Source organism: Chelon labrosus (assembly GCF_963514085.1).
Source record: "Chelon labrosus genome assembly, chromosome: 2".
Taxonomy (NCBI): Eukaryota; Metazoa; Chordata; class Actinopteri; order Mugiliformes; family Mugilidae; genus Chelon; species Chelon labrosus.
The window spans coordinates 14,392,130-14,406,619 of record NC_140338.1 but is presented as its reverse complement, the minus strand read 5'-3'; the positions used below and the strand labels follow the sequence as shown (position 1 = coordinate 14,406,619).

Sequence of the window (14,490 nt, the reverse complement as noted above, 5' to 3'; positions counted from 1 at the left end):
CTCTTCGGAGGATACCATCACCATCTATCTGCAGACGGGACCACTCCCTGAGAAGCTGTCTGACGCTTTCATTCTCTCTCAGCTTGTCTTTATGTTTCAGGTGGACATATGTTTTTTTCAAAGTCACTACTCTGTTTATGACTAGGTCTGCATTTTGAGCTGCCCTTATGTCGTTTGCTGCAAGAGGCTGAATTGGCTCTGAGATGTTGCATCCTTCTGGCAGCGCATCTTCATTACAAGTAACAGCAGAGATCCAATTCACTTCTCCTGTCTTGTCTATGTCCAGGGCTTTCCTGATGCATTTGACGGTTTCCTGTTGACACTCCTCAGTACATTCTTGGATGACATCCTCAATGGATTCTGGTCGGCGTGACAGAAAGTCTGCATCCCTATTTGCCGTTCCAGGTCTGTATTTCAATGTGAACCTATAATCCGCTAACTCTGCCACCCAGCGGTGTCCGGATGCATTCAGTTTTGCTGACTTTGTGACATACGTCAGGGGATTATTGTCACTGTAAACTGTAAAGTGGGGCGCATGGAAAAGATAGTCCCGAAACCGCTCTGTTATGGCCCATTTCAGCGCCAGGAATTCTAGTTTGCCAGAGTGTAACCTGTAGTTCCTCTCTGCTGCTGTTAGGGTTCTTGATCCATAGGCTATCACTCTGAGAACTCCCTCTTGACGCTGGTACAAAACTGCACCTAGACCTTCTTCAGAGGCATCCACATCAGGGCTGTACGCTTAGCTTTTTCACTAGGAGCACAAGTGCTCCTAAATGAAAAAATTTAGGAGCACAGAAAAAAATTTAGGAGCACTACTAAATTTCATAAATAACACAATTTTATTATTTTACACTCAAATCACGTACACAGTAACACATGTGCACTAATACATATAAACACAGGGCCATCATAAGGCCTACTGTAACCCTCAATTAAACACAGAGAACACCCCTGTCCCACATCTTTTTGTAGTCAAGTCGCCTGGCACGCTTGGCTGAGTTCATCCAGCGGTCCACTGCAGGACTTGGATCATAGTCCTCAAGACTGGGCCCCTCCAGGGTGATCCTCATGAGGTCTTCGGTGGTGGAGACTGCAAGGCTGCTTCTTTTGGAGCTCTTTATGCGGTTCTGTGCAGAGAAGCCCCTTTCGCATTGGGCAGCCGAAATGGGCAACACTAGCATCAGCTGCACCAACTCCAGTATGTTCTAGGGGGATTAAGATAGGCCTTACTTATCTCATCTTTAACCACCAATAATAGGAGAAGGGCACTGCAGCATGCAAACACTCAGCAGTGTTTGCTTACCTTGTAATCCTCCCTGTATGGCTCCTTGGTCAGCATGGTCTCCCACAGGCCATTGTAGGACTTGTCCTTGAAAGTTTGACTGACCAAGATCTTCAGTCCCTGCCACTCATCCTCAACAGCTGCCAGGTCACACCCTGATCTGTAGAGATTTAACAGAGGAAGTTAGCAAATACCCAGGCATCATTGTTCACATCACATCAGGCAGTGCCTACATCACAGCAGTGCAAAATACATTCTTACCTCTCAAGAGGCTCTCTGAAATGCCTCACCAGGTCTGCCACATCACCATCACCGAAGGTCAGAAGGCTGCCCTGATCATCTGGCCATGTGTCATGATTGAAGACTCTGAAGGCCTGCACCGGGGTCTTGACTTCAGCGTCATCATTCAGGAGCCCACCAAACCTGGCTTTTAGCTCAGTCACACCAATAGTGATAGCTGCCTCCATGTGTTTCTTCAGCTGTGGATGGGTGAGGTCTGTGAGACCTGTCAGATTCCCCTTCAGTGGTATTCCCTTTGAGAGAGAGAGAGAGAGACAGTGACAGAGACAGAGACAATCACACAAAATTGTTTTAAAGACTGCTTTTCTCAAAATCTTTACATTGAATAGACCTACACTAATTCTCATATAGTGACAGATTCTCACACTTCTGCTCTAAACATTTGTTTCCATTAGATCCTAACAAACTCATCCTAACACACCTGGAATCTGCACTCATCATCTCCACGCTGAGCAAGCATGGTCTGGATCTTCTCCAGCATGCCTCCTGACTTTGCCCTAGACTTAAGTCCTTCTAGTCTTGTCACTGTCTTCCTCAGCTCTGACATAGCTTGGGGGAGGATCAGGTCATTTCTCTGCAGGGTGAGGCTAAGTGAAGACAGCTCCTCGAACATGTCAGAGAGAAAATGGCAGAATACACAAAAAGGTGCACTCTCCATTTCTCTCTTTACCTGTGTAGCAGTAGATCAATACAAAATAAGTGTTGTATTCCTAGCCACCTCATCATCTGCCAACCATTCAAGTCTGAAATGTCATTTAACTTAAAACCTATTTTGTTTAACTTAATGTTGTAAAACTGACCTTCTTTGCCCGTCCTTGAACCTCCACTGTACCTGCAACAGCCAGGTGCTCCATGTGCTGCAGGACAGTGGAGTACTGGCCATTGTCTGTGGCAAGGTTCTTGTCTGCTCCATGTCGCAGGAACACTTTGAGGGCCCTGTGGACATGGGGGATCCAGCGTGTCCCTTTGACAGTAGACGGTGTGCAGACATCCACACCCAGCTCTTTCCCTAGTTGATGGAGCTCTCTCTTGGACTTTCCACTGAAGTGGTAGGTCTTCCACACAAGATGCAGAAGATCGTAGACCTGGGACACCATTGGTTCTTTCTTCTGGAGGGTTAGGATCGCCAGCTCTAGTCTGTGAAAGCCAAAATATAGTTTAAAAAAAAAAACTATCCACCTTCCTCTTCTTTTTTTCCCTACTCTGTTACAGTGGTGTGTCTGTGTGCCTATTTGTGTGTGACTGACAAATAATTTAGGTTGTGTGTGCACACACGCATGTGACAAATGTGCATGTATGTCTGCTACCACATAACCATTTTTTCCAGTTACAAACCTGTGTGGCATGCAGTGGATAGGGATAATATACTCCCCTGCCTCTCTTTGCAGGAGAGCGATCACTCCTCCACGGTGGCCCATATTCACTGAGGCACCATCTGCCCCAAAGCTGATCATCTTCTTCATCCATGACCCTCCATTGTCGTCTGGGCAAACTGCATTGAATGCAGCCTTGGTTGCATCCAGAACACCTTGAAGGATAACATAAAAACAATAAGAACTTTTGTGGCCTTAAAACAAACAAGATAGTGACTCAATTATGCATTTATGAAACTATACAAAAATAAAGGTTACTCTTGCTGCTAGACCGTGACCACCTACCATTGGCATGGGAGTGTTCAAGGGTCTGTTGTCCAACAAGGAGAGTGACTGGCTTCCCACCCTCTACCAGACGCACATAGACAATCTCACACTCGGTGTTTGATATGTCAGTGTCACCATCAATGAGAACTGCAAGGTGCTTTGCTGTTCTCAGCTTAGCAGCTAGGTTCTCTTTCAAGAGATCGGCAACTTGTCCAACCATTTCCGCACACCTGTATGAATGAGAACACTGTTGTAAAACACTTATGGTTTGTAATTTTAAGTTTTATTGGATACAAACAGTGTTGCAGAACAACTGCTTATCTCCCTGCAACTGAGGCCAAGAAATAAATACATAGCCTGGCATAAGCTACATACTGTTACATAACATGACTGACATCACATGCAGTTACATTACTTATCATAATGGTACTATACACATGCCAGAATGACAACATTGCTTTGTTTTAGTAAAAAGCTATGATTTTAAATATTATTATTATTACTACTATATTAATATTATTGGAAAATATTACCTGACATGGTTGTCATAGGTTGGGTTGATATCAACGCCGTTCTTCTTGTGCAGCGTGATAAGTGGCCCAAACTTGACAAACGGCTCTTCCTCCTTGGCGATGAAGTAGGCGATGTTCATTTTGATTTTAAGCTGCCTCCTCATCTCCACCTCGGACAACATCACCTGCCTGTCCAGAGCTGCGGTCACTGTCAAGGCTGGTTTGTTTTGTCTCAGCATGTAACTGTCTCTGCAGGCGATGTGCCGCTTGGAGTAGTTATGTTTGGTTACACTATCTTTTTTAAAATGGGGGTTTCCAGAAACAAATGCCGAATTTCCTGCCTGCTTTTGGCCTTTACAGTATTTACAAAACATGAGGTTGTCCTCAAATTCCAACCAGGAGAAGAGCTTGATCCAGTCGGCTTTAAATTTGTAAACCTTGCTAGCACTACCGGTGCTAGCTAGGCTAACTGTTGGCATCTCCTCCGGCTCGACGGAGTCAACATCGTCAGTCCCAGATTCCACTTCTCCCACATTTCTCTCACCGATGTCCGCTCTGTCAGCGGTTTCGCTTTGCTTTTTTAGGAAATATGAGTCAATTTTCTTCATTGTACACGGTCAGTTAATTTTCCTTCAACGTTCCAGTGTCCGGGCTACGACTTTCACACCGATATCGCTCCGCTCAACTCGCGCCGCATCGTCGGACTCCGCAGTGGCGAGGAGAAACTAGTCCTCCTCTCGTACACACGTACACACGTACACACACACACACACACACACACACAGATCAATCTCTCCTAATTTTAACTTCCGCGGGCGGTGAATCGCCCGTGCTGGCCGGGCGGCGCGGATGTTTTCATTCATAAACTCGCCGCAGGGCGACGTCACCGCATCTCATCACATGAGTTCTGTGTTTTGCAGGTGTGAAAAAGAAGTTGTAGGACAGTGCTTGTCCATTTTTTATACAGAGATGCGCGAGAATTGTGGGCTACTCTACTTTGATACACATAGTATGGATTTAGTTTAGGAGCAAAATGCGAATGAAAGGGTTGAAATCCGTAGTCGCACCGGTGCTCCCTTTTTATTTTTTCTACTCGCACAAACTATTTTTAGGCGCATATGCGAGTGAAATGCTCGCACTGTACAACCCTGCACATGTAGCACAAAGGGTTTCTCCAGATCCGGGTACGCCATGACTGGTGGGTTTGTCAACTGGTCCACGATTTTGTTTAGTATTTCTTTGTGGAGTGCTGTCCACTGAACTGGATGAGAAGGTGGCAACTGAGCAGATTTGCGGCTAAGCTCCTTTTTCTTTTGACTTTGCTTCACCTCAGACTTGGGCTTTGCTAAGAGTTCATAAAGGGGCTTGGCTGTCCTAGAAAAGTCTGGTATGTAAGATCGGTAATAACTAAGGAAACCCATTAGTTTTCTCACCTCTCGCACAGTAGTCGGTGTTTCATGTTTCAGTGCTTGAACCGCCTCTGCTTCTTTAGGATTCATCTTGTATCCTTCTGCAGAGATGACACGACCTACATAACAGACCTCACTTTTGAAAAAGTCACATTTTTTCGGTCTCAGTTTTATGCCACACTCCTGCTGTCGTCTGAGCACCTGTCTCACATTTTGGATGTGTTGATTGAAGCTGGAGCTAAAAACCAATACGTCATCCAAATATGGGACACATACCTCGTCTCTGAGGTCTCTCAGACATCCCTCCATGTAGCGTTGAAAGCAGGCAGGGGCGTTGGTCAGCCCGAATGGAATCCTCACCCATTCATAAAGTCCCCATGGTGTTATGAACGCGGTGCAGGGTCTGCTTTTCTCACTCACGAAGCCCTGGTGGTATGCTTTTCCCTGGTCCAGCACCGTGAACCAGGAATTGCCACCAAGGTTGTCAAGGATCTCTTGAATCCTCGGGATGGGATGACGATCAGGCAGTGTCTTCCCATTCAGTAGCCTGTAGTCTATACAAAGCCGCAGACTCCCATCTTTCTTCCTGACGCATACTACAGGTGAGGAGTATGAGGAGCAGGACTCCTGGATCCAGCCTCGGTTGAGTAAGTCCTGTATGTGTGCTTTTACTTCCTGATAGAGATGTTTAGGGATTGCATTGTATGTTCGTTGTACAGGCACATTGTCTTTTAGCTGTATCTCCATCTCCAAATCTTTGATGCACCCTGTATCCCAGTCGTCCTTTGCAAAAACATCACATTCTTCCCTGAGCATTTGTTTTACCTGTCGTTGCTGGTCTTCTGACAGATGACTCAGGTCCACAGGCGGATCCCAGGGCTCGCCTCGTGATTCTCCACTCGACTGCTGTGCAGGCGGAGCAGCACTGCTGTCTGGCGCTTGTGGTGTTTGTTCCTCAGCCGACTTTGTCTGCAATGGGTAGATGGCAACAACACTGTGCAGCAGGCCAATTGTGGTGCGACTGCAAAGCACAATATCATTATCAGTCATATTTTCCACAGTTACTTCAATTTTACCATTATCTTCTGAAGGAAGCTCAATCACTTGTTCTCTGATGGCTAGGCCGGATGGCCATGGTGTCTCAGGGTTTGGCTCTAACACTACATGTGATGCCCTTACCACCCTCTTGTTTAGCCGACCACACTGTACAACCATCACTTTGTTTCTTGGAATGGTCACTGATTGTCTGCCTACTCTGGCTAAGTGGGGCTGGTTTTCAGGCTTTTGCTTTTTCAAAACAGATAAAACAGCTCTTGCAGTTCTGTGGCCTACCTCCAGGGCTGTGCACAGTCTCTTAACCATCTGACCCGATGAAATACAGTCTTCAGTTGTGTCATTTGTCAGGGCAAGTTCCTCGATTACATTAAAGCCAATGATGGGGCGTTCCATGTCACTGTTGGCCACAAGGATGGGTACCAGGACAGGTTTGTCGCTCATTCCAGCTACAGCATCTTTGGATAAGGTGACTTCAATTTCCATCCATCCCTTATATGGAATCTCAGTTCCGTTCGCAGCTGAAAGCTCCAATGGTCCCTCTTCAAGCAGTTCAGTCACTGGTCTCACTTCAACATCTGGTAGGTGCTCGGTTTTCCAGTTGGCTCCCACAATTGATACCTGTGAACCAGTGTCCCACAGTACTGTGGTGTCAACTCCTCCTAGAGAAGCTCGAACCAGACATCTTTTTCCAACCAGCTTCGCCGTTTGCAGCTGTTTACCAGTGAGAGGTGCTCTTAGACTGAAAAGTTCTGCTTTCTCTGCGTTTTCTGGTGGACAGTGCAGGATTTCAATTTTGTTTGTGCTGGCTGTAATATTTTTCATTCGGCATCCTGATGCCCAGTGTTCTGTGCTGCCGCACTTGTAACAGTGATCACATTTTTCTCCAGGTTTTGATTGTTGGCATTTCCGACATTGTCTGCTGTTAACAGTCCTGGGTCGTGCGTTGTATTTTCGACTTGGGTCTTCACTGACTCTCCTTTGTTGAACATGAGACTGAGGGACATGTTGAAGACTCGCGATGTGTGTGGTGAGGTTCTGAATAGCTTCACATATGGCTTTGTTACCTTGATCAACCTTTTCCATGAGTGTATCACGTTTGTTTGTTTCACCACTTTTTTTCTTGTTTGGTTCTGGCACATGTTCAGTTTGTTCATTTTCTTCACTAATTGCCGCCACTCTGATCGTTTTTGCTTTTGATGTGGTTGACAACTTGTTCTTTCTTTCCATCTCCAGGCTGTATGCAGCTGTCATTTTTTCCAGAAGGACTTCATCTGTGACTTTAGGGTTTTGTAAGTATGGCTTTATGTCCGTTCGAATGGTGTCATCGTGAAGACCAGTTATTACTGTTTGAAGGAACTGATTTTGAATTAGTTCTGCACTGTACTTCAAACCAGACTTGACTCTATCTGAAGCGAGGACAATTTGTTGTCTCAAGTCCATGGCTCGCATCAAAAACTGTATGGGCGTCTCTTTGGGCTCCTGAACTGCACGTGTGAGGGAGTGATACAGCTCTGTAGCGTCTTTTTCAATGTAATGAGTCCGTAGAATTTGTCTGAGGGCCTGCAGTGTCAGATCTATCCTGCTCTCCAAATAACTCTTCAGTTTTGTTCCTGGAGCTATTGCTTGAATAACAGCCTCGACAACTTCTCCTTCCTCATATCCCTTTTTTAGTGCTCTTTGAATCTGTCTCTCCAAACTTGAGTAGGTCAATTTGTCCTTTTGATTTGGTTCTCCAATTTGTCCAATTATTTTTAACTCTCTCCTGTACAGTGGATGGACAAAAGACACATTTTGACTACTTACAGCAGCTGTTGCATTCAGGTTTAACCCATTTTCCCCTTGTCCGTCTGTAGATGCAGTTCCATTTCTGTCCACAAGGTGGTGCTCTTGTGATGCATTTTGAGGCAGGAGTCCGTGGCTATCCTCAACTTTCGCTTTTATTTCATCAATTTTGTCATTTAATTTCAGCAAAACAGACATTCCTTCATCCTCCAGTGAGATGATATTTTCTCCTTCTATACACTGAAGAACAAGCCTTCTCAACTTGCGAGGTAAGTCTTTATCACGTTCCTCCACTGTAAGACCAAGTGCTGCACACACATCATTCAAATCCGGTGCTTTCAGTGTCAGTAACTTTTCTTCTATCTCTGCCACAGCACTTTCCCAGTCTGGCGACATCTGTTTCATCTTCGACATGATAGAAAACTTTTACCGTCACTGTATGTGGCTTTAGATGCCTGTAGGCTTGGTTAGCAGCTAGCATTAGCTCGTACAATGTCCGTGTTTGTTGCTCGTCATTCGTCTTGCTTCGCGCTGAAGAAAAACCTCCGACCGGGCGGAAACACCAAGTTTATGTTGCACTCTCAAGCAGACATGACTCCATCTCACGTTTGGCAACTTTATTCGTCCCGGTTCGTTTCACTTTTTTCTGTTAACGAGCATACACAGACGCAGGGAAGCACACACTCTCTGATGTAAACAAAAAAAAAAACTCTGCTACGCGCCGGCTGACGACATCACGTCACCTATGACCTCAGTCCGAAAAATATAAAATATAAACAAAATGAAAATACAGTTGGCTTCGTTTTACTTTCTCAGTTCTACAACTCACTGGCATCTAAATGATAAAAATGTAAAATATAAAAATGTAAATTAAATAATACATGTTATATCTAGGTCTCAACACCAATGAGAACCTGCATCATGCTGGTGGGCTTGCACTGGCTCTAAGTAAAGCTGGAGGGCCACAGATCATTGCAGAGAGTGACCTCCACATTCGCAAGTATGGCAGATTAAAACCTGGAGAGACAGTCGTTACCAGTGCTGGTAATCTACCTTGCAAAAAGTTAATTCATGCTGTTGGCCCACGAGTCAAACCCAATCCATCTCCAAAGGAGTTGTCCAAATCCAAAAAGACTCTAAAAAGGACAATCGAGAATATCTTGCATGAAGTGACAGAACATCATTTTCAATCGGTTGCCATTCCATGTATAAGTTCTGGCATATTCAACTTTCCTTTGCCAATGTGTGCGGACATTATAGTGTCCACTTTGAAGGAGTTCCATGACCAGAAGAAATTAAAAACAGCACACCTCATGGTTTACCTTGTAAATAATGATGAACCATCTGTCAAAGAGATGGAAAGAGCCTGTATGGAGATTCTTGTCTCACCCACTTCAGAAGCCAGCCGGACAGTCTCAGAGAAAAAACAAAAAGATGAACAACAGCAGGTAGGAGTCATCTTCATGACTGATAGCAAAACTACATCACTCAGTGAATGAGCAGCATTTAATTCCTGCTTTTTATATTTAGCAATAGGTACAATAGCGGAGGATGAACTGTATTACAGGTGTTTTGTATTGCTTTGTAGTGTTATCTCCATATACCTCTTTCAAGAGTTTTGTGTGAGTTAGATGACTTTTACAGCATTTGGGATTATTGATTATATGAGGATTTTTTTTCATTTGTATGCATTTTTTATATTAATGGGATTATGTGAAGAATTTAAAATTTGTACATTTGTTTTTCCAGTTACATTCATTGTGGAAAAGGAAGAACACGGAGGTAGTAGTTGCTGTGATCCCGTCTGCCAACCAATGTGGTTCCAGTTTTCTGATACACCACTATGAGCTCTGTTCACTGAGACCTCACCAATGGCTGACCGGCGAGGTATTTGGTGGTTTAAAGATTTCCTAGAATACAATCAAATATCAAACATAAACTTGTTGTGCAGAATTTATTGCAAAAATTTTCCAAAACATGAAGACCTCTCCATACAATAAAATGTAACTTTTACATTGCTGTCTATTTATATAAGTAATTTTGTTTATTCAACTGTATTTCCTCTGTCTTCTGATATTTAGGTTATGGAGGGCCTGTTCCATCTGCATGCCAACCAGCTCAAACTTGGAAAGACCATTTACATTCTTAATCATTACACAGCTGGTGTGATACTTTTTGGAAAAAGGGACCAAGTCAGACGGCACAACTTGCGAACAGTATTTCATGTTTTCATTCCTTTAACCTATCCATACCTAACAAAAGTCCTTTTTTAGCATGAAACAGCTGATTTGCATTTGCACAGTTTGATTATGTAGTGTGAGAGCATGGAGGGTTTTGTTTACGTAAAGTAATGATAAAAAAATATCCAATTTCAAGAAGACTGCTTTTGAGAAAAGAGTAAACTCTCCAACCTGTACTAAAAATGATTTAATTTGTTTCAATTACAGACTGACTTCAACAACTACGAAGCCATACTTTCCTTTGTAAATGTTGGTGGAGTACACTGGAAGTTACTGGTCAGTGATTGTTACTATACTGCTGATCTGAAATCCTTATGTGTTGTGTGTATATGTATGATGTTGTTTTGAAATAACATTAATCTGTTTTTGTAGTATGTATTTCCTGCCATTAGCACAGTGTATTTGTTGGATCCTATGGCTAATAAATCAGAGCAAGCAGAGTCTGAACAGGCAGCAACAAGAGTACGGTATGTATCCCATCTTAAGTCCAGTTTAATTTTAATTTTTTTTTAATTGCCTGAAAAAAGCAGGATACACGCAATAATCAACAAATTCTGAAATTTGGAAAGAACACAGTAGCATGTGCTTTCATAAATACCGCTCCCTTTTTGAGTGAAAATGTTACAATTAACAGTATAACACGAGGTCCTAAAGAAGCAGTCAGTTGAATTTTGCTGAATGAAAGGTTAATATTTGTTTAAACCTGACTTCGATAATGGTATTGCATGACTTTTGATACCACCATGTGTTTATAAAAGGGATTATTTGAAGATGAGAAAGAACGTCTATGGCAAGAATGACTGGGGGACAGTCAAGTGGAGAGGAGCAACCATGCACCATCCAGTCCAACGTGATGGCTGTAGTTGTGGGGTGATCGTCACCATGGTAATGACCACGTGTGTGGGGGGGGGGGGGTGCAACTGGTGATCGTCTGTAGACTGACAGGACATGCCTTAAGTACAGTTATGGCAAAATTATATTTTGTTAACTACCTGTCATGTCAGCTTTTTTGTGTGGCTTTCAATCACTGTGTTATTCAGTGCATGAAGTATCAATGTTAACAATCATCTACAGTACATAATATTACATAAAATAGATTACATTTAACATAAATTACAGTTATGACAAACAACACCTGTAGTGGAATATGAAAACTATATCAACTCATTAATGCCCAAAATAATAACTTCATACTTACAGTTCTGCATTTTCATTTGTGTAACTCTTATTGAAGTGAAGGAGTATTAATACAGCCCATGTAGTTTGTCATTTACATGTTATAAGTCCTTTTGTGCTTGTTTAACTTTTAAAAAAGAATGTGTTTTAAAGCAATGTTTCAATGATGACGCAATTAATTCTATATATTCTTGTAGATGGCAAAGGCGTTGATGGAGGCATATCCTGCATTAACACCCTTTTCTTTTGGAACATCAAAGAAGGAGATGGCTCTTGAGAGGACTAAGTTTGCACTGTCATTACTTAATGGTTCAGGTTTGTGAATCAGTTTGTGAATCAGTTGGATCAGAGAAACTATCTATCTATCTATCTATATATCTATCTATCTATCTATCTGTGATGAACTTATATTTCCATAATGAAATCATAAATATTTCTTAGCAAACATCAATATAGTCAACTGGTAATGAAACAGGAAACAAATGAGTTAAAAGGAAATGTGTGGAATTATGTTTTCTACCATAATAAGGAATTTGAATACTGATAGTTGTATTGACTTGATTGACTTGAAAACTCTTTTACCATGCCTGAGGTTATGGTTATTCATAATTATGTTGACATGCTACATATAATGTGATTGCTATGAGTTAATGAGTACATGTGTGTATAATAAAATAGTTTTTTTCTTTCAGTGTTTGACATGGACAACTGCTGTGCCATGTGCTCTGCCTCAAAGCCCCCGGGCTCAGGACCTCCTGATACGCACTGGGTGAGTGTTTGGCACTATTTCTGGTACATTTATAATGTGGGGTTTATTGTATGTTAATATAGTAAAATGTATGTTTTTAGAATAGTGTTTTTCAAAATGTTTCAGACAGAGGAATACTTCACCATAAGCAATGTTATGGGCCACCTTTCTGACCAACATCCATAAAAATAATTGGCATAAATGGCAAAGAAAAGGGCAACTTTTGAGACGAGGACTGATATTAACTGTTCCCTTTGATTGCGATAATTGGTGGTCATAAGAACTGTAGTCTGCAAGAAGTGTAATGCAGAGGATATACATTTCTTAATACAAATCTGAATTGAAAATGATTATGGCAAAGACATTTCTTGCCTATAACCAGAAATGATTCTCCATGGCACATTTTATACCTGACAGGAGATTTTCTTTGCTTATTTTATTTTACAGATACAGTGTGGAACATGTGACAAATGGTACCATGAGCAGTGTCTTCACATGGATGAACAACAGCTCCAGAAAGCAAGGGCAAGCAACTGGGACTGTGCCCTTTGCAGTTAGGACAAAAAAGAGAGAGGGAAAAAAACAAGGACATACTGTATGTGATATGGTAAAACCACATACAAAAATGTGACTGAATAATTGTCTCATTCAAAAACTGAAAAATGTTGAGATTACAAGTATTATTAATATTTTTCTATATAGTAGTATGTTAAGTTTTATTTGTATTATTTGACTTTGAGTATTTGACTAAAAACTATTTGATTTTTAATTTGAAATATTTGTATAGTAGGTTATGTCAGTTAGTACAAGTGAAAAAGAGAAATAAAAGAAAATTAAAAAACGTATACATCTGTTTATAGTCTTCACACATTGCCCTTCAGCAACCAAGGTTTTGCTTCACTTTTGTTTTTTTCAGAACTAAAAGACCCCATACAAAAACCATTGCCTTCCACCGGCAGCCATTCTAAGTGGTAACTATGATCACTGCCAACACCCTAACCTCAGGTGGATGGAGCACTGGCTTAGCAATGGCCAGAATAATATGGGCAACTGCTGCTGCGGGCATGCAATGCCAGACAGTCAACATGACTAGTGCTGTGCCTTGCTGCTTCTGTACAGCTGCTGTAATGTGTGCTGCCTTCGACGTAACTCCATCCATGGTTTCTACTGTACGGACTTCTGTCACGTACATCTCCTTACATTTGAATGGTCCTCATAATTTATATTAATATTTTTATGATAAATACAGCATTTTAGCTCAATAGCTCCCAAGTCATGTGACCTAATGACTCCAAATCAGTGGTAGATGACATGACTACACAGGCTGATTAAGACACACCTCTTTTCAGTAGCTTTGAATATTCCTCAGAATTTATATTAATATTTATTATGAATATATGAATGAATATGAGCATTAAAGCTAAACAACTTCCAGATGATGTGGCTTATTGGCTGAAAATCAGTGTATGACAGTAGTTCCAATGCTATTTTTATAGCATTTTAACACTTCTCATATTGTAGATGAATTTTTACTACATTTCATAATGTAAATGTCAACATTGCAGCTCAATAACGTCCAGGTCATGTGACCTATTGGCTCAAAATTAATGTAGGACAGTACAACTACTCTTCCTGTATGAGACACACCTCTTTTTATAGCATTTTACCACTTCAATTATTTTATATGAATTTGTAATAGTTTTTATAATGTAAATATGAGAATTAAAGCTCAATAGCTTCCAGGTCATGTGACCTATTGGCTCACAATCAGTGTAGGACACTAGAGCTACACTTGCTGTATGAGACACAGCTCTTTTTATAGCATTTTAACACTTGTCATATTTTAAATGAATTTTTAATGCATCTTATAATGTAAATATCAGAAAAGACTTTATTGCCAAGCATGATCGTACATACAAGGAATTTGCTTTGGTGTTGTTACGCCTAAAATAAAATAAAATAAAATATAGAAACTATATTATAGAATAAATATAGAAACTTGCTCTCAGATATATAAATATAAAAATACAACAAAATACAAAAATATATACACAGTATATGAATATTAAAGCTCAATAGCTTCCAGGTCATGTGAGCTATTGGCTCAAAATTAGTGTACGACAGTAGAGCTAAACTTGCTGTATGAGACACACCTCTTTCTATAGCATTTTACTTCCCCTCATATTTTTCATGAATTTTTAATACATTTTATAATGTAAATATGAGCATTACAGCTCAATAGCTTCCAGGTAATGTGACCTACTGGCTCAAAATCAGTGTAGTACAGTAGATCTACACGTACTGTATGAAACACACCTCTTTTTATAGCATTTTAACACTTTTCA

The 14,490-nt window shown here is 41.4% G+C and overlaps 1 protein-coding gene across 1 annotated transcript; it reads right to left on the bottom strand.

The window, feature by feature from the left end:
* Positions 1–737: 737 nt before the first annotated feature.
* On the bottom strand, positions 738–4,877 carry LOC311500319 (zinc finger protein 862). The gene is made up of 2 exons (XM_084561648.1): positions 2,918–4,877; positions 738–2,719 (listed from the first exon to the last, which is right to left on the bottom strand). The coding sequence occupies exons 1-2, from the start codon at positions 3,043–3,045 to the stop codon at positions 2,359–2,361; spliced, it is 489 nt and encodes a 162-aa protein (XP_084417774.1). The 5' UTR covers positions 3,046–4,877; the 3' UTR covers positions 738–2,358.
* Between the last annotated feature and the right edge of the window lie 9,613 nt (positions 4,878–14,490).

What these genes read in the sequence shown, in the direction of transcription:
- LOC311500319 (XM_084561648.1), bottom strand. Translation starts at nt 3,045, where the DNA reads ATGAAGAAGATGATCAGCTTTGGGGCAGATGGTGCCTCAGTGAATATG. An exon ending in ATCCACTGCATGCCACACAG is followed by an intron (nt 2,720 to 2,917) that starts GTTTGTAACTGG and finishes TGGCTTTCACAG; the next exon opens with ACTAGAGCTGGCGATCCTAA.